The sequence below is a fragment of the Phyllobates terribilis genome, unplaced genomic scaffold (genome assembly GCF_046119375.1).
Source record: "Phyllobates terribilis strain yellow unplaced genomic scaffold, ASM4611937v1 Scaffold_1059__1_contigs__length_443036, whole genome shotgun sequence".
NCBI lineage: Eukaryota > Metazoa > Chordata > Amphibia > Anura > Dendrobatidae > Phyllobates > Phyllobates terribilis.
Window position 1 is genome coordinate 260584 of NW_027363819.1, and position 20339 is coordinate 280922.

Genomic DNA, 20339 nt, shown 5'->3' on the forward strand with positions numbered 1-20339 from the left:
TTGTCACTTCCATGGCCGGAAGTGCTGCCTATTGCCCTATACTCAATCCGAAATACCCTGAGACAACCCACAGGGCTCACACCATATGAGATCTTGTTTGGGGGGGGCCACCTAGAATGGGTCGATATTACCCAGAGCAGCTTAGTTCAGGGAATGATAAGCTTGTGAATTTTGTTGTCGGACTTGCTAAAGAGTTAAAACTAAAACATGCTACAGTGTACTCTTCTATTCCAGACTCAGATCTAGAACCAGGTACTCACAGCATCCAACCTGGAGATTTTGTCTGGATAAAGAACCCACAACCCTGATGTTCCTTTGTCTGATGACAGTAGCTGAGGGGAGTCTTTGTTACGGTAACACGTGCGTTCCAAGCAATTATTACTAAAGAGAATGATATTCCAGTTTTCTGGTACAACACTTCCTTGAATATGGTGACATGAAGATTAGGATTAGATTGGAGGGCAAATAGACTGGGGAATGTGCCTTAACTAAAGCAATAATGTCTGTTTACCTTATATCTGAGTCCCATGAATCCAAAGAGGAAATAAAGGCTGCGTTTACAGGCACATACAGGGCCAAGAGAGAAGTTAACCCCAAAGGCAGTTTTGACCCACATATATATATTGATGTTCTCGGAGTGCTTAGGGGGGCGCCAGACGAATTCAAGGCCTGAGACCAAGTGAAGGCGGGATTTCAGTCCATAATACCCATAATAACCGTTAACAAGAACGTAGATTGGATAAATTACATATATTATAACCAACAAAGATTTGTCAATTACACCAAAGATGCCTTACAAAGGATAGCTGACCAACTAGCACCCACATCTACCTTGGCTTTCCAAAACAGAATAGCTCTGGATATGTTACTAGCAGAGAAAGGAGGGGTATGCAAAATGATAGGTGAGCATTGTTGTACGTATATCCCAGACAATACCGGTCCCACAGGGAAAGTTACTAAGGCTCTCAAAATCTATGAACAAACAGTTCCCCTTAGAACAAAAGTGCTGTACCAGAGAGATTTCCGGAAGTAAATGAGTTTGTAAAGTTAATATCCATATTTCTGTGTTAGGGGTGGCCCTCGATTACCCAGTCACTAGATCTTTTAGGGTCTCCACCTCTTTCCTGTAGGTCTTCGTACGAGTTATATTTAGGAACGTCGGTGGGTCCGTCTAAAAGGGACGGGGCACCCGTCACATCGTAGGGTTCCAGATTAGCTTTAACATAGGGTCAATCTCTTCTCCCCCTCTGATTTTTAGCATATAGATATTAAAAGCAAATAATTGATTTTAGGGGGAGTTTGTCAAGGTAAAATATATATTATAGAAAATCAATTAGTGTCTTTTAATAGATTACCTATTCAGTGTGAATCAATATAGCGATGATGGAATAATCTATGTGTATGTATGCAAATGTGTATATGCACATGGATTATGTTAATAGTTAATGAATATATAACTAACAGCTTCTGTTCTAATTTATAGACACGAACAACTAAGTGATTTCCTGGGAATGAAGTATGCATGTGCACGGCTGATAACAGAGAGATTCATGTCGAGTTGGCAAAGATGGCGCTGAGGGGCGAACTCACCCCCTCCATCGGAATTCCTAAGGCGTTACTCAAACCAAGAGATACATAGATGGACAAATTATAGCGTGCCGAGTTATCAGAAAAGAGCAATAAATTTTACTAATCCCACCTAGAAGGAGAATGCCCCATGTCTACGTAATAAAGTATGCCATGGTGCCATTTTGGGTGGTTCAGTTTCTGAGTGAGGTTTATCAACCAGATTAGCAGATTTGGTTAATTAGCTTCTCTGCATGCACTCAGACATCTTTAATTTGGAGGAGAGCAGTTACCTAGTGTATCTTATATTGTGTGCAATATAATATGCACACAAGTATATGTATATGAACATATATACCCACACATGTAGTGTGCATTTACTTATATGAGACATATGTACAGTGAGATCTCTCTATATCACATATCTATACTAATCTATATATACTATGAAATATATCATAAAGAGCAAAAGATAAAAGCTTTATTACCATGGCTGTACCGTCCTTGGTGCTGGAGCTTGTGACACTAATGTGATGTCTCCTCAGCCATAGTTGCTTGTGTCACAATAAGATGCTACAGATTGAAGATAGAGGAGGGTGGGTGTGCTAGGTACTGGCTTACAGGCCAGTGCAATGCATGATGGAACTTGTAGTATTAAAACACATGAAGTCAGGAGACAGTAAGTTGTTGATTAACCCCATTAGAGCTGGAGCCAGCACTTCTTTAAAATCAGACCTTGAAGGAATCTCCAGTTCTTGAGGAGGCACATCTTCTGGTATCCCTCACAATTTTACATTGTTTCCTTGAAATCCACTAGTTTAGTTTGTATTGCTTACAATTCATCTGGGAGTTCATTATGTGCAGCTATCAGCTTGTTGTGTGATTTTGCAAAGGCTCCCATTTTATTTTCCATGTGAGATACTCTTATCTAGTCCTTTAGTTACTGTTAGAACCCTCCTGTTTGTTTTTTCTATCTTGTGTTTTGCGGTCACGTGACCATCTGCCTTTATATTCCAGCTCCGCCCTTGTGGCTGTGCTGGACTTCAGTGTTTTACTGTTTCTCTAGCCTGGTGCTTCTGTGCCTTTCCCTGTCAAGTTCGCTTGGTCCTCTGGGACCTCTAGTACTTTTTGTCAGTTTGTCTTTTCGTGTTCTGCAACAACTTCTGTTTAGGAGGTGTCCCATTTTTGTCCCAGTCCTTAGTTCTTTTAGGGACCTCTCCCTTAATTCTATAGGTCTTCGTTCAGACTAGCCTAGGACTAAGGCGGGTCTGTTCACTAGGAACAGGCAGCCCGCTACATTGTAGGGATTCAGCTTAGTCTTACTGTAGGGACAGCCTTCCCCTATCTTTCCTTAGTACTTGTTGCATATCATAACAGTTACAGTTTGTATAGTCAATAATAAAGTGGCAAAGTCCTTCTACATAGAACTGCTGCCACTAGCATATCTCTAAGTAAGTTGCCTGATGCTGGTTCATCTTATGTGGTGAACTGTGCCAGTGCTATTGAAGAACTAGATATAGCAGAGCTGGATGTCTCCCCTGCTGACACTTGCAGCTCCTCCTCCAGCCTCTGTCTGTGTGAAGCTGGATTAACTGTGGGAGAGAAAATATCCCTACATCAAACTGTTTGACAGCTTTAATACATGTGAGGAATGCTTGTTTCTTTCGCATTCCTCACATGTATTAAAGCTGTCAAACAGTCGCAAATCATGTTCACGGGAGTGATTCAAACATATCACCGAGTACGCTGAAGATACTCAGTATTCGCCTGAGAATACTTGCCAAAAGGGTTAACCGAACATGCTTGCTCATCACTATGTGCGACATATCTCTCTGATTTAAGGGCATGATAATTCAAAGTTTGAAAATTGCTATATTTTCAAAATTTTCGCCAAATTTCCGATTTTTTAACAAAGTAACGCAACTGATATTGAAGAAATTTTTACCACTATCATGAAGCACAATATGTCACGAAAAAACAGTCCCAGAATCAGTGGGATCCGTTGAAGCGTTCCAGAATTATTACCTCAAAGTGACAGAGGTCAGAATTTTAAAAACTGGCCTGGTCTTTAACGTGCAAACCACCTTTGGGGGTAAAGGGGTTAAGGCAAATAAGTGGAATGTTCTGCAATGGCCACGTCATTCACCAGATCTCAACCCGATCGAGATGCATTTCACAGGCCGTAGACTAAACTTAAGGCAGAAAGACTCACAAACTAACATGAACTGAAGTTAATTGCAGTGAAGGCGGCAAAGCCTCACAAAGGAGTAAACCCAGCCTTTGGTGATGTCCATGGCTTCCAGACTTCAGGCCATCATTGCTGCAAAGGATTTTATTCCTGCCATTTCTTTGAGCTGGACAATATATTCATGTAGTTTCCCATGGCTGGGTGTCCATTAGCCAGGTCTCAGTACTTCTTAGCCCTTATCCACATGGACTCTACTTGACAAATGGTAAGGTTTTAGGACGTTAGGACCGTCCCGAATAGGGTCACCGAGGCGTGTTGGGATAGCTTTTACTATTTTTTGATCAAAATTATGTTAACTAAGCACCTTATATTATTTTCATGCACTCACTGTTGTTGTTCATTTACTGCAAGAGTATTTACTTACTATGTTTTTATCTTGGGTCTTTTAAAGTATTAAACATGAACATTGTATTTATGGTAAAGTTAATTTGTCCAATTACTTTTGAGCCGCTGAAATGAGGAGGGTTTGTGGAAAAATTATTGCAATTCCTAAACGTTTCACAGGATATTTTTGTTCAACTCTTTTAATTAAATCTGAAAGTCTCCACTTCTATTGTATCTCAGTTGTTTCATTTAAAATCAAAATTCATGGCCTGCAGAGCTGAAATCACGAAGATTCAATCACTGTCCAAATATTTCTGGACCTAACTGTGTTCATATATTTACACTATTTGGACAAATATTGCATCTCTTGCCCCCAAAACAAAACTCAAAATGTTCTCCTGTCCCTTTTTCTAACTCCCAATCCCAAAATCGAAAAAGACATTCGGAGTTGCCAATCCTCCCTCTTTTGTAGACTTCTGGAAATAAAGCATTTTCTGCCTCGGCTCTTTACTTCCTACAAAACAACATGGTGGGAAAACTAACCACTCAGTTATACTCAATAACTAATCAGTTATTTTTTATTACAGGTTTTGTTTTTTTTAAAGGGAAATTACAATAAAATGTCACCAATCCCTTTTTCTCCGTCTCCCAATCCATAATGCTGGGGTAAGATTATCTCTACAGAGACCCCTGTACAGGAATATTAGGGCTCCAGCGACATCACATCTATTATACAGAGAATAGCGCTATCTCCATAGCTCTGTACACAAGGACATAGAGATCAGACAAGGTCCTCATATTCAGGCAGCTTCTATTTTACTCCAACCCTCTTTATAAGAACAAGATCAGAGTCTCATTATACCGAGCAGAGAAGCTCCAGGGACAAAGACCCCGTCTGCTCCTAACACGCCGGGGGCCCGGAGTATCCAGCCACGGGGCCCGGATTCTCTCATTTGTGGCCCCATCGTCTCTTGTAGAATAAATCCCTTTCTCATCCAGTCCTGCAGTAATGACTTTGTTATCAGGTTTTGTAGGAGGGTTCGTCTGACTCCATCTTATGTTACCAATATCTGTGCGAGAAACAAGAGACGTCCCAGCGCAGTTTTACCGAGTGTCCAGTGTCAGTTCTTTTACAGTCTGATACACCTGATACACCTCGTACACACGCGGCTCCGCTCCGTACACCTCGTACACACGCGGCTCCGCTCCGTACACCTCGTACACACGCGGCTCCGCTCCGTACACACGCGGCTCCGCTCCGTACACCTTGTATACAAGCGGCTCCGCTCCGTACACACGCGGCTCCGTACGCCTCGTACACGCGCGGCTCTGCTCCGTACGCCTCGTACACGCGCGGCTCTGCTCCGTACGCCTCGTACACGCGCGGCTCTGCTCCGTACGCCTCGTACACGCGCGGCTCCGCTCCGTACGCCTCGTACACGCGCGGCTCCGCTCCGTACGCCTCGTACACGCGCAGCTCCGCTCCGTACGCCTCGTACACGCGCGGCTCCGCTCCATACACCTCGTACACACGGCTCTGCTCCGTACGCCTCGTACACGCGCGGCTCTGCTCCGTACACCTCGTACACACGCGGCTCTGCTCCGTACACCTCGTACACACGCGGCTCCGCTCCGTACACCTCGTACACACGCGGCTCTGCTACATCCACACTGTAAACCCCTCCTGACCCCACACATAAACTTCAGCTCATCCAGCACCATGACAACCAGCACAGCAGAGTCCTGCATCCACTGAGGCCCCTGATCATGTGACTCCTGACTCCTCCCCTCCTGTGACCTCATCACAGGTCCTGTGCGCACAGAGCAGCCATATATGTGGTGGCGGCTCTGCAGGTGGAGGTATGTGGAGTCCCCATTACTGGGCGCAGGGGGCATTAACCCCTTCAGCACGGAGACTCTTTTGGGGTCTTCTGTTGCCCCTTCATAAGAATCATACGGTTTTTGTTCTGTTTCCTGTAGTAGATACATACGACCCAACTATGGAGACAGGAAGGGAGGAAACGTATTGTTCTCATAGTACAGGACCCCTTTACTGGCCCCACAGTGTAATGCCCCCATTATGCCCCTTATGCAGGATGTATGATGCCCCCACACAGTGTAATGCCCCTTATGCAGGATGTATGATGCCCCCACACAGTGTAATGCCCCCATTATGCCCCTTATGCAGGATGTATGATGCCCCCACACAGTGTAATGCCCCCATTATGCCACTTATGCAGTATGTATGATGCCCCCCACAGTGTAATGCCCCCATTATGCCCCTTATGCAGGATGTATGATGCCCCCACACAGTGTAATGCCCCCATTATGCCCCTTATGCAGTATGTATGATGCCCCCACACAGTGTAATGCCCCCATTATGCCCCTTATGCAGGATGTATAATGCCCCCACACAGTGTAATGCCACTTATGCAGGATGTATGATGCCCCCCCACAGTGTAATGCCCCCATTATGCCCCTTATGCAGGATGTATGATGCCCCCACACAGTGTAATGCCCCCATTATACCCCTTATGCAGTATGTATGATGCCCCCACACAGTATAATGCCCCCATTATGCCCCTTATGCAGTACCTCTTGAAGCTCATCGAGAATGCCAAGAGTGTGCAAAGCAAAAGGTGGCTACTTTGAAGAACCTAGAATATAAGACATATTTTCAGTTGTTTCACACTTTTTTGTTAAGTATATAATTCCACATGTGCTAATTCATAGTTTTGATGCCTTCAGTGTGAATGTACAATTTTTATAGTCATGAAAATACAGAAAAATCTTTAAATGAGAAGGTGTGTCCAAACTTTTGGTCTGTACTGTACATATATAGTTATGATATTTTTTGCCCTTTTGAGGTTGGGGGCCCAAGTACAGCTATTCCTGTGGGACCTGTGATTTCTATCTACGTCGATATATATATGTATATATATATATAGGATAATGGCGTATAATAAAGTTGTTATGGATGTGACTTAACTAACATTGTGCAGTCAGGTCATTGACAACATTATGACAGCTGACACCCTGTAGTATCGGCCCCGGACGTTTTTGCGACCGATTGGGACCAATGAACCCCTTAAATACCGCTGTCAATCGCGACAGCAGTATTTAAATTGTTACAAGGTAGTCACAAGACCCCCTTTGTAGCCATCGGACCCCCGCGATGAGAATTGCTGGTCCCGATGGTTACCATGGTACCCTGACTTCATGTGATGACCCCAGGGTACAGTGGCCTGTGAGATCTAGCTATAAGCTGACTATTCTCATACACTGCAGTACACGAGTACTGCAGTGTATGAGACCAGTGATAAAAATAAAAATTATACATGTCTCACAGTGAAAAAAGGTGTAATTAAGTAAGTAAAAAACACATCACGAAAAGCCGTTTCGCCATTTAAAACGCAGCGATTGTGATGCGACAAAAATAAACAAAAAAAAAAAAAGTACACACAGTTGGTATTCTGGATCCGTTTCGCAGACACCGTAAAAAAAAAAAAAAAAAAAAAATGCACACAAAAACATCGCTTATTGATCATACTGACTAGCGATCAAAAAGTTATGTAAAAAGAAAAATGGTATAAATGAAAACACCAAACTGCAAAAAACAAGCCCTAATATAACTAATAGCCCTAATATAGCTCATTCGGCTAAAAAAATAAAAAAGTTTCAACTCTCAGAAAATGGCAATTCATTTTTGTAAAATATTATTTTTAGTCTGTAAAATTAGCAAAGCACAAAAAATATAAATCTGGTATTGCTGTAATCGCACCGACCCGACGAACAAATCGGTCTGATCACTTTTACTGCACAGCGAATGGCGCAAAAAATATAGAAAAAATTACTGTATTGCTGGTTTTTGTTAATTTTAGGTCTGAAAAATCAGCATAAAAAGCGATCTAAAAATATGTGCAAAATGGTACCAAAAAAAATCTGCCACTCGACCCGCAAACAATAATCCATTTTACAGCTGTTTGCCCAAAAAAAAAAAAGTTACGTGTGTTTTAGTCTAATATTTATGGAGGCGTTAAAAGGTAACTTATTGGACGCTGCCTCTGGCCCGGCCTAATAGACTTTCGTACATTGCAGGCCCAGACACCATTATTAGGCATTTCAGTATCGTAGTAACTAGGCAGCCCCATACTATCGAGTACTTGGGGAGGGCGGCATTGACCGAACTCTGTCACACCTTCTTAGATGCCATGTTTGCATTTGACAGCAGTAAATGGTTAGACTGCCAGGGTTGGTGTATCAGCCGTACCTGTGCCATCCCTGCGGGGTACATCTGTTCTGGTGCTCAAAAGACTTAATTTCTTTTAAAACAAATGTTTAACTTGTTAAAAAGCAACAAAATGTGTCTTGTGTTTTTTGCATGTTTTTTTCTTATTACAAGATTTGTTGGTGCCAATTTTCTTTTGAAACATTTTAATATCTGAGAAAAAAAGGTCAGTAAAGTCCGCTCAGTCTCAGCCTCGCTCAGATCCAGCCAGAGCAGCCTGGTTCATGAATCAGAAAATAGGAGGAATGACCCAGTTTATCAGGCTATAAACTTGAATAAAACATAGCTTTTATTGAGCCATTAAAAAATGCTGCTATCACCATAATAAGTCTTAGTGCACACAAGGATCACAGCTGTCTCGACCTATGCGGTTCGACGTGCAGTCTTAATCATGGTCTGTCTGAACTGTGGCCCAGTGCGCATATAAAGGTAGGTTGTAATTAAAGATAATAGTTATGTGCTCACTAGTCTCTGTGGTCAGTATGATTAGCATAGACAGAAGTGAAATAAAAATGTTAGTGACACACATATTATTACCCTCTAAAATTAATATCACTGACATGTAGAAAAAATAAAAATATTTGTGATACAAATCTAGAATAAATATAAAAACTAGCGATATACCATGTCCAAGGTGCAAACAAAACTGTCATTAATATTGTAGTATTAGATCCTGCCTGAGATTGAAAAATCACAAGAATTAATAATCTGCTGGGATTTTACAACTCTGGAAATGTATGTGAAAAAGGAGATGATACCAAGGGGATTAAGGCTTAAAATAAGTGGCCACAGCCCTGTATGATGAGACATTTCACACAGAGTGGAACTGCATCCTTAGTGATTGTTCATTGAAGTTGATGGATTAATCCTGAAATATGAGGAGCTGGAACTTACAAAAAGTAAAACAGAAATAAAAAGTATCCAATCCTCATTGGAAACCTTTGTGCACAACAAGGATTTCACTAGCAGTAATGAGAAACTGAAAGCTAATTTAGCGATGATAGAAGATTTTATTATCAACATTAAAAAAACAAAATTCAAGCATGATAGTGAGGATTACTCACAGAGCAAAGTGTATGATTGGAATAAAGCTCCATTTTCTATTCTAAAAAAACTTCCCTACAAACATACAAAACCTGCCAAAGTCAGTTTCAAGGGTATGGAGGTTTCTACAGATTTTTCATCTACCTTTTCTACATCAGATGAACATTCAGATTCCTCAGTAAGCTCGGCAAGTGAAAATCAGCAATTTATGACCAGCAGAAGTATCCAGCAAAATACAGGGTGGACCATTTATATGGATACACCTAAATTAAATGGGAATGGTTGGTGATATCAACTTCCTGTTTGTGGCACATTAGTATATGGGAGGGGGAAAACTTTTCCAGGTGGTTGGAGACCATGTCAGCCATTTTGAAGTCGGCCATTTTGGATCCAACTTTATTTTTTTTTAATGGGAATAGGGTCATGTGACACATCAAACTTATTGAGAATTTCATAAGAAAAACAATGGTGTGCTTGGTTTTAACGTAACTATTCTTTCCTGAGCTTTTTACAAGTTTATGACCTCTTATAAAATGTGTTCAAAGTGCTGCCCATTGTGTTGGATTGTCAATGCAACCCTCTTCTCCCACTCTTGATACACTGATAGCAACACGGCAGAAGAAATGCTAGCACAGGCTTCCAGTATCCGTTGTTTCAGATGCTGCACATCTCATATCTTCACAGCATAGACAATTGACTTCAGATGACCCCAAAGATAAAAGTCTAAGGGGGTCAGATCGGGAGACCTTGGTGGCCATTCAACTGGCCCACGTCGACCAATCCACTTTCCAGGAAACTGTTCATGTACGAATGCTCAGACCTGACACCCATAATGTGGTGGTGCACCATCTTGTTGGAAAAACTCAGGGAACGTGCCATCTTCAGTTCATAAAGAGGGCAACACATCATCATGTAGCAATTTCAGATATCCAGTGGCAATGAGGTTGACATTGATGAAGAATGGTCCCACTATCTTTGTACCCCCATATACCACACCATACCATCAAGATACGAGATGTGCAGCATCTGAAACAACATATACTGGAAGCCTGTGCTGGCATTTCTTCTGCGGTGTTGCTATCAGTGTGTCAAGAGTGGGAGAAGAGGGTTGCATTGACAATCCAACACAATGGGCAGCACTTTGAACACATTTTATAAGTGGTCACAAACTTGTAAAAAACTCATGAAAGAATAAAGTTACATTAAAACCAAGCACACCATTGTTTTCCTTATGATATTCTCAATAAGTTTGATGTCACATGACCCTTTTCCCATTGGAAAAAATAAAGTTGGATCCAAAATGGCCAACTTCAAAATGGCCGCCACGGTCACCACCCATCTGGAAAAGTTTTCCCCCTCCCATATACTAATGTGCCACAAACAGGAAGTTATCACCAACTGTTCCCATTTAATTTAGGTGTATCCATATAAATGGCCCACTCTGTACATCTACTAGCATGCCAAAAAACGGAGGAAGGGGGCGCCGCAAACACAAGTGGAAACAGATATACCACCTGGAACAGAAACCACCGCTATTAGAGCTACCGATTTGGAGTTTGTCCAGTTTTGTGTTATCAGAGGAACAATTATCACTTTTAGTAAAAGGCCTAAGTTTTGCCCCTACCAATGAGTTTGATGTATTTAGAGCAATTTTGGCTGTTAATAGACTGGCGCAGAACCTTACTGTCAAATGTCATTTTGATAGCTCTGATAATGATGTTGAAAATATTACTGATGTTGCAACAGTTAATTCTGATATTACTCCTAACAAATCTTTCTCAGAACAAAAGGTGTTATTACAATTGAAATCATTGGAGAGGGAATCTATGGAATCTGATACCTCTCTGAATAGTCTGTTTCATAGGGGAAATCCATCCTTTAATCCACTTCAATCACGTTCCATGGTTTTAGACGACTTTCAGGATCTTACTGAAAAGGATTTGGTTTCTCTAAAAAAATGAAATCATTTATAGGGGAAATAAAAATAACAAACTAGCTAGGAAAGAAAAAATTGCGCTGAGGGAACTCAAAACTAATATGGATTTGACAGTGCGTCAAGCAGACAAGTGGGGCACAATAGTGGTATTATATTCTATTTTGCTCAAGCTCAATGTGATTGATTTAAGAAACAAAAAACAAGAAACACGGATGTGTATTTGGAACTAACCAGAGACCCCCACCGATGATTTCAATATGGAATTTATATTGCTACAAGAAGGTTTGAGTACAGGAGCCTTGGATAAAAAAACTGGCGGAACAGCTCTATGTGGGACAACCTTTCATACCTATATATCAATTTCCTAAGATCCACAAAAACATATTTCCACCACCACTCAGACCAATAGTAGCGGGCTTAGGTTCTATGGGAGATAGACTGGGTGTGTGGATAGATTTCTATCTTCAACCACTAGTACATGAAATTCCCAGCTACATTAGGGACTCTAAATTTGTGGCTACTGTATTTGAAGATTTTTCTCTAGCAAGAAAATTATCACTGGCTATCATGCGATGTTATACACACGTGGTCAAAATTGTTGGTACCCCTCGTTTAATGAAAGAAAAACCCAAAAAGGTCACAGAAATAACTTGAATTTGACAAAAGTAATAATAAATTAAAAATCTTTGAAGTGATTTGAATACCGGGGAGGTCTATATATGTCTTATTTTTTAATAAGGCTTGGCTTATTGTGAAGGCTACATAGGTATTCCTGTGGGGAATATTACTGCAGGGGGTTAATTATCCCTGATAAAATGCTGCTATAAGGGAATCTGCAATGCACTTTATTGTCAGGCCCCCAAATTGGGGAGGCCTGTGAGGCCCTATATGCTGTGTCCTGGAGATATATCCTTTAAAATACCAATTAGGATTATTAATTCCTCTGAGTGAGGTGGATGTATCAACTTAAGTAGGGGATCTATGGTGCCCCATTGTTATTATAGAGTGTCTTTTTCTATGCTTTGTGGACAAAAGTGTACTATTCCCTTTATGTATTGTGCTATGGTGATCCTGTCTGGATACGTCCATTCTTCTCTTATTAGGTATTTCTGGGTTGTATTAATGGATTTTCAAGACACCCTCACAGAGTGAATAATAGATTGGGGTGATTTATATATACAGGTTCGGATCACATGCCTATATTTTAGGTCTTTTTCTTGTTACTTAGTATTTGTTGTGAGGATCTTAATAGTTTTAAACGCCAATATTAAAGGTTATTTTTTAATGGGTATTTATTGTAAAAAGGTTTCTAGGCTACCCACGTTATTTATCGATTTTTGTAAATTCAGTGTAGCATTCTCTACAACTTATAGTCCGCAGTATAACAAAGTGGTGTCCATTATAAAGAAATACATACAATGTTACAACAGGATCCAGGGCTTAATACAATTCTTACCAAGGATATTCGGTTTGTGGCTGTGGTACCATCCTGCCCCCCAGTCTTTTCCTGAGTGAAGAGCATAGGAATTCTGAATCTACTACCTGGTTAAACCTTAGTGTTTTTTTCAAATGCGGAGCGAGCCGCTGTAAAGCGTGTTCACACACAGTGATAAAGGATACTTTTACCTCACTGCATAATAATCGTATACACAAAATACATGACTTTATTAATTGCAGCACACTCTGGGTTATATACCTTGTTGAATGTATTACATGTAAGATCCAATACATTGGTTGTACTACCGGCCCTTTAATACTACGGATTAGAGGACACATATCTGATGCGGTTAATCCTTTGGCCACAAATATTTCAGCAGCGTCAACACACTTCCGAACGTTCCATAAATGGGAAGTTTCAGCACTGAAATTTCAAGGCATAGAAAGAGTGTATAGACCTATCCGGGGGGGAGACCATAGACACAAACTGCTAAATAGGGAACCATATTGGATTTTTATGTTAGAAACCCGAGTACCCTTTGGATTGAATCTCAGGCAGGATCTAATGCTACAATATTAATGACAGTTTTGTTTACACCTTGGACATGGTACATCGCTAGTTTTTATATTTATTCTATATTTGAATCACAAATATTTTTATTTTTTCTACATGTCAATGATATTAATTTTAGAGGATAACAATATGTGTGTCACTAACGTTTTTATTTCATTTTTGTCTATGCTAATCATACTGACCACAGAGACTAGTGAGCACATGATAACTATTATCTTTAATTACAACCCACCTTTATATGCTCACTAGTCCACAGTTCAGACAGACCATGATTAAGACTGCACGTCGAAACGCATAGGTCGAGACAGCTGTGATCCTTGTGTGTACTAAGACTTATTATGGTGGTAGCAGCATTTTTTAATGGCTCAAAAAAAGCTATATTTTATTCAAGTTTATAGTCTGATAAGCTGGGTCATTCTTCCTATTTTCTGATTTTAATATCTGCCTTTTTTATGGAGTTTTTCTTGTAATATAGGAAAGCCTAAGGCCAGAAATAAACCCCATAAAACACTGTACATGGAAACTTTGGTATCAAATAACTCCTGTCTTTGTGTTCTTACAAACAAGCTTTTATAAATGCCTCAAACTTCTGAGTGTGAATCAGACCTGAGATCTAACATGATAGAAGATGACAGTCCGGTGAAGACGGGAAACATATAGACGGCCGGTGGTGATGTAGTCAGTGACTGACTCTGGCCAAATACTTTTATAGAGCCATAGTGGAAGATGAAGATTTTGCCTTCATCATGAAGTAGTTATTTCTCCTGTCACGTGTAATCAATATCTTCTGAAGTATTGCTAATGCCGATTCCAGTGTCCGTAAATGAGATGAGAATTAGCAATAAGGAAGATGAGTCTATGAGAAAGGTATTCAGCTGCAGACTCCGAGGAAGAAACTGCTTGTTGTCTGTGGCCTAAAATATATAGGTTTTATTACTAGATGTAAAGAAGAAAACTAGATACTGTAAAACCTAAATCTCCTCAAATGTTTCCCTTATTATCTCCAGTAATTGTATTATTACACAGGGTTTTAATGACGTTACATCGGCTCAACTTCTCATTCAGGTCTCTGCAATATCGGATCCTCTCAGTGAAGATCTTCTATATAAGAGAATTTTCCTGATTTACCCATCAAAAATGAATATAGACACAGACAAGATGGCTGAGAAAATATTACACCTCACCCTAGAGATCCTCTTCCGGGTTACTGGAGAGGTGAGAGATTCTGATGACATCACATTACATCATTCTTATCTATGGGAATAACAGATGGACAGAACTGGAGAGGTGAGGACTCTGGAAATGTCTGGAGTGAGATTTATGAATGTGTCTCTCCATAACCAGGATTACACAGTAGTGAAGAAGACCTCTAGTGAGCGCTGTCCGGACCCTGTGTCTGAGGGATGGGGAAGAACCCTGAGCCCAATCACGGAGCTTCCACCTCACCCCCTGATACATGAGGACATCAATGACCAGAAGATCCTAGATCTCATCTACAAGATGATTGAGCTGTTGACTGGAGAGGTGACACTGCTGGGAATGCTGGTACATTTTATAGTAAAGCTATGAAGGGATTGGGGGGATAACAGTATCATTGTGTGTGTCAGGTTCCTATAAGATGTCAGGATGTCGCTGTCTATTTCTCCATGGAGGAGTGGGAGTATTTAGAAGGACACAAAGATCTGTACAAGGACGTCGTGATGGAGGTTCCCCAGCCCCTCACATCTCCAGGTAATAGACAGGTCTGAATACACAAGGCCTATAATTATCTGTATGTAAAGAATGAATTCAGTCCCTGTATGTGTTTCTTCCAGATCTATCCAGTAAGAGGACAACACCAGACAGATGTCCCCGTCCTCTTCTTCCACAGGACTGTAAACAAGAAGATCCCAATATTCCTCAGGATCATCAGGTAGATGGAGAGAAGGTGTCCTGAGATCTCTCCTGTGATGTGTATACGGCTGTGAAGGTCTTGTGCTCGGTCTTGATTTATCCACCAGAATTATATGGTTTATACTTGTATAATGAGAATGGTGGAGATGGCTGGATTAGAGCTGATCATTAATGATGAGCGAGTGTATTTGTTACTATTCACACACATAGTACGGTATTGGGGTTACTTGTTATATTGCTAGTATTTGTGTACTCGCCTCGCTATATTCAGATGTCCTGCCCTGCAGTTTTGGCGCCTTCCTTGTAGCCACTAAACATGCTGGGCTTCATAACCAATCATAGTAATACCGCAGACATCTTGGTTGTGGCATTACTGTGATTGGCTGGCCGCCCAGCATCATAGGGTCTATTTTTCCAGCACACACAGAAGTAGCATTTTGTGCTGCCTTTTTTTTTTTTAGCACCGGTCTATTTTCCCTGCTGTTTTAGGGGTCAGAGCCTGCCTTCTGTCCATATTAGTCTACTTAAAAAAGCTTTTTGTGCCCTACACAAAGCAGTAGTCCAAACATTTCCTACTGCCTCCTACAAAGCACGCACCAGGCCATTTTAACCATTATTTTTGGGGTGACAGCCTGCCTTCTGTCCATATTAGTCCACTTAAAAAGTCATTGAGTGCCCTACACAAAGCAGTAGTCCAAACATTTCCTACTTCCTGTTACAAAGCATGCACCAGGCTATTTTAACCACTATTTTGGGATGTCTGCCTGCCTTCTGTCCATATTAATCCACTTAAAAAATCATTGAATCATTGAGTGCCCTACACAAAGCAATAGTCCAAACATTTCCTACTGCCTGCTACAAAGCACGCACAAGGCCATTTTCCCCGCTGTTTTTGGGGTGTCAGCCTGCCTTCTGTCCATATTAGTCCTCTTAAAAAATCATTGAGTGCCTTACACAAAGCAGTAGTCCAAACATTTCCTACTACCTGCTACAAAGCATGCACCTGGCCATTTTAACCACCATTTTGGCTGTGACAGCTAGCTTGGCTTGTGCCATCAACATCTGAAAGTCTGTCAACAAAATGCCAAAAAGCCTGTTGTTAAGGGATGTGGACGTGGTGTTTTCAGTGGTGCACGAGAAGGCACTCAGTCTGTGTCAGGTCAGAAGAAGCTTGATTCATCCACCATGTTCCTGGAAAAATTTCCCGGTCTGGAACGTAAATGTGTTTAGAAGCCACAACAGCGAGAGCAGATTCTGTCTTGGATAGCAGACAAGGCCTCTATGCATTTGTCAAGCAGCAACAAATCTTCCACGACCACACAGTCTACTGTGGATACACAGAAGGCTGGCCCATCCAATCCTGAAGTTGGTTCTCCTTCCTCCAACCATTATCAGTCACAGGACACATATGACCCCAAGCTTGGCCACTCTGATTATTTGTTTGGTACGTATCCTTTGGTTGACTCTGGACTATCACCGTGCAGCATTGAAGAGGGACAAGAGGAGGTGGCATGCGTTGATGCTCATATATTTGAGGACCTACGACCAGAAGAAAGCCACTTGGCGTAACGTCATTTTTTGTCTCCAGAGGTGGAGGCTGATGATGATGAGACACAGTTGCTATCAAGTCAGCCTACAATGTCAACTGGGAAGAAGGATGAGATGGAAGACTAGTTGGTCGATGATGAGTCTACTGATCTGACCTGGACCGTTGGCATGCATAGCCATGACAGCAACACAGAGGAAGATGGATATGTAGCACCAGCACAGGCACCAAGGGGTCGTGGTTTGCCCAGAGTGAGAACTGGGTCAACTGTTTACAAGAGCACCCTCGCTGTGCGCCAAGTCAGGGCAAGGGTGTTCAGCTGCTGTGTGGTATTTTTTTTCTGAAATTCCTTCAGAGAAAAACATTGTAGTCTGTAGCATCTGCCATACCAAGTTGAGCAGAGGCCAGGGCAAGGGCAACCAACATACTCACCATCTAAGGCTCAAGTTTGATGCTTGAAAACCTTCTATTCAGGAGACATAAATACCAAATAAAAATCTAGGTTGGGAAGACATCAGCCTACCACCAGGATATAGGAGTGCTGCCGGACTAAGGCACCCTGAAGGAAAAGCCCCCCCAGAGACGGGCCGCCCTCCGGGCACCCAGTCTTTCATACTCCAGAGAACGTACCTTCACCAGGTCACCTAGGATGTTCCTCCAAACTTCATCTACACTGAGGATTTTACTCTGCATCGAAACTAAAACTCATGCGTTCCACGTGAAATACCTGACCACTACACTTACTATGAATAAAATGGTTCGGTCCCTTCTCCCAAGGTCTCCGAATACTCCATAGGCCCACCCGGCATAGGACAGAGTAGCCAGCCGCGACCAACCAATGGAAGGTCCCACCCTGTTGTACACCTCTGTATTAAAGGTTCATGCTTTCCAGCATGTTAGCACAAGCCTCATGGGGGCAATTCCTGTCCTTGGAGCTCCTGTACTTCAAATTGCCCCTTACACACAGTTTACCTTGGAAGCAGCACCAAGTCAAGTCCCAGTACTTCTTGGGGATCCTGCTAGAATTTAATAAACTCAACCCAACCTCCAGATCCCGACTTGGGCAGTACTTGAGGACCAATGGACTCTGAAAATGAGAAAGCAAGGCCCTCCTATTGAGGAGTTTCCTCGGGAGGGACCTCACCTCCTACATTTCCAGACCCCACCAGTGGATCATTTTGAGAACCGGGGTAACATAAGCCAGGAGATGCCCATGCGGTGTGCGAAGATCCTTCAATCTTCCCCCTGTCTCCCATTCCTGGAAGAAAGGCTGAAACCATCCCTTGCAGGATAATACCCACGGAGGAGCCCTTTCCTTCCAGAGGTTTGCCACGTTAACTTTCAAAAAGGTGTTCACTAGGAACACCATGGGGTTCACCATATCCAACCACCCTAGTCTCCTCGTGCAGTAAGTGACCTCCCGCTTGACTAGGTTCAGTCTATTCCCCCATAACATCTGGAAGAACAGACTGTAGACCCGTGTCCAAAGAGGCTCTAGCAAAACACAGACGCAGCCCAGGTATATTAGCAAGGGTAGCAGGAAAGCTTTGCACAGGCCAACCCTTTCCCTCAGGGTCAGAGGCCAACCCTTTCCCTCAGGGTCAAAGACCAACCCTTCCATTGGTCCACTCTTTGGGTGACACCTTTGATTCTGCCTTCCCAGTTTTTCATGGGGCAATCACCCTGGCTGAATTCGGTGCCCAGGACTTTGGCGTGCTCTTGGGGTTCGGGGAGGGTGTCCGGAAGATCAAACTCAGGATCTCCACCTCTCAGCCAGAGACTTTCACCCTTATCCTGGTTGACCTTGGACCCGGATGCCTCCGAGTAGCGCTCCACTTCTGACATCACCTCCATTGCCTACTCTTGCGAAGAAACAAAGACGGTGACATCGTCCGCGTAGGCCACTACCCTCAGGATAGCCTCTGTCGCCGCCCTGCCGATCCACACCCCTGCCAAGGATCCAAAATCGATCCTTCTGAGAAAGGGATCAAGTGCAAAGGCGTAAAGCAAAGGGCTAAGAAGACAGCCCTGACGGACACCAGATCCTACCCTGAAAGGTTGTCCAATCCATTCATTTACCAGAGGGAAAGTCTCAGCCCCTGCATACAAGGTCTTAAGCCTCTCCACAAACCCTCCAGGCAGACCATACCTCAAGAGTGGACCAGAGGTACTCATGGTTAACCCGATCAAAGGCTTTTGCCTGATCCAGGGTCAGCAAGAACCCCTTCCAAAGGCCTGCCCTGCCTTGCTCCACGGCCTCTCGGACAACAAGAACAACACTAAAAGTGCTACGGCCAGGAACGCAACAGTGCTGAGCCTTCGAAAGGAGCCGGGGTGCAAACTTCACCAGCCTGTTGAAAAGTATCTTAGCCAAAATCTTCCTGTCCACATTGAGAAGTGCTATGGGACGCCAATTCTCAATGCGTGACGGATACTTACCCTTCGACAAAATGATCAAAGCTGACCTCCTTAATGATCTCGGCAGAGTGCCCGAGGAGAGACACTCATTAAACACCTGAGTCAAGAGGGGGACTAAAGAGTCCCTAAAGGTCCTAAAGAACTCGGATGTTAAGCCATCCAGACCTGGCGACTTTTTGGGTTTAAGCCCATCGATTTCCAGTCTCGTGAGCGGTGATAAGGCTATTATCAGCATAACCATCCCGCTGCTGTGTCTCGTGAAACAAACACTGCATAATCTCAAAGAGGAAGCTTTGAGTGCCCAGCATGTTGATATGAAGCAAGATTTCCCAATGGGTGTTACTATCCAGCCCACCCAATATTCTGAGGCAACAATGAGTGATGAGGAGGAAGATGAGGAGGGAGAGGGCTTGTTTTTCTGTGCTACCGAGGGGACTCGTAATGCTACAGAGGGGACACCCAACCCAAGCTTCATGTCTGTGCAGGCTGGATGGGCTGGAGAGGAGGACGAGGAGGTGGAGGAGGCGAGTCAGCGTGAGGATAGGATGGTTATTTTTTCTACAGTTGGGGACACAGAACATTTACCGTTTTGCAGCTTGGCCTACATGGCACAGTACATGTGTAAGTGTCTGTGGCAAGACCCTCGCGTGATACACATTTTATCCAACAACCTATACTGCTTGGCCACCTTTCTCGATCCACGTTACAAGGAGAAATTTCCTTCTCTCCTTTTGGAGTCACCAAAGAGTTTTACAATGGAATCGTTTAAGAAGGCCGTTGTAGATTAGTTGCTGAAAACATCACCCTCAGACAATGCTGGTGGCAGAGGTACCAGCTCTTTTCAACACCAAGGGATAATGGGGAGAGACACGAACACCAACGGAGGTGGGGGGAAAATGTGCACAAATTGGGCAATTTTCAATTTACCAGCACAACAGCAAGGGCTATCTGTGCCTGTAACAATGCCAAGGAGGGATAAGTTGCAGAACATGGTCAGGGGCTACTTAAGTGACCATACTTGGTCCTTTCTGACACTTCAGTTCCCTTTTAATTATTGGGTGTCTA

The 20339-nt window shown here is 42.7% G+C and overlaps 1 protein-coding gene across 1 annotated transcript in view; it reads left to right on the forward strand.

The window, feature by feature from the left end:
• The first annotated feature begins 5937 nt into the window (after nt 1-5937).
• The window catches only part of LOC141242780 (uncharacterized), a 74964-nt gene continuing 60562 nt past the window's right edge, over nt 5938-20339 (forward strand). Inside the window, exons 1-5 of the mRNA XM_073668864.1 lie at nt 5938-5998; nt 14483-14632; nt 14762-14941; nt 15025-15148; nt 15232-15329. Coding sequence (XP_073524965.1) covers nt 14555-14632; nt 14762-14941; nt 15025-15148; nt 15232-15329 — 480 coding nt within the window. The 5' untranslated portion in view covers nt 5938-5998; nt 14483-14554. The remainder of the gene's footprint in view (nt 5999-14482; nt 14633-14761; nt 14942-15024; nt 15149-15231; nt 15330-20339) is intronic.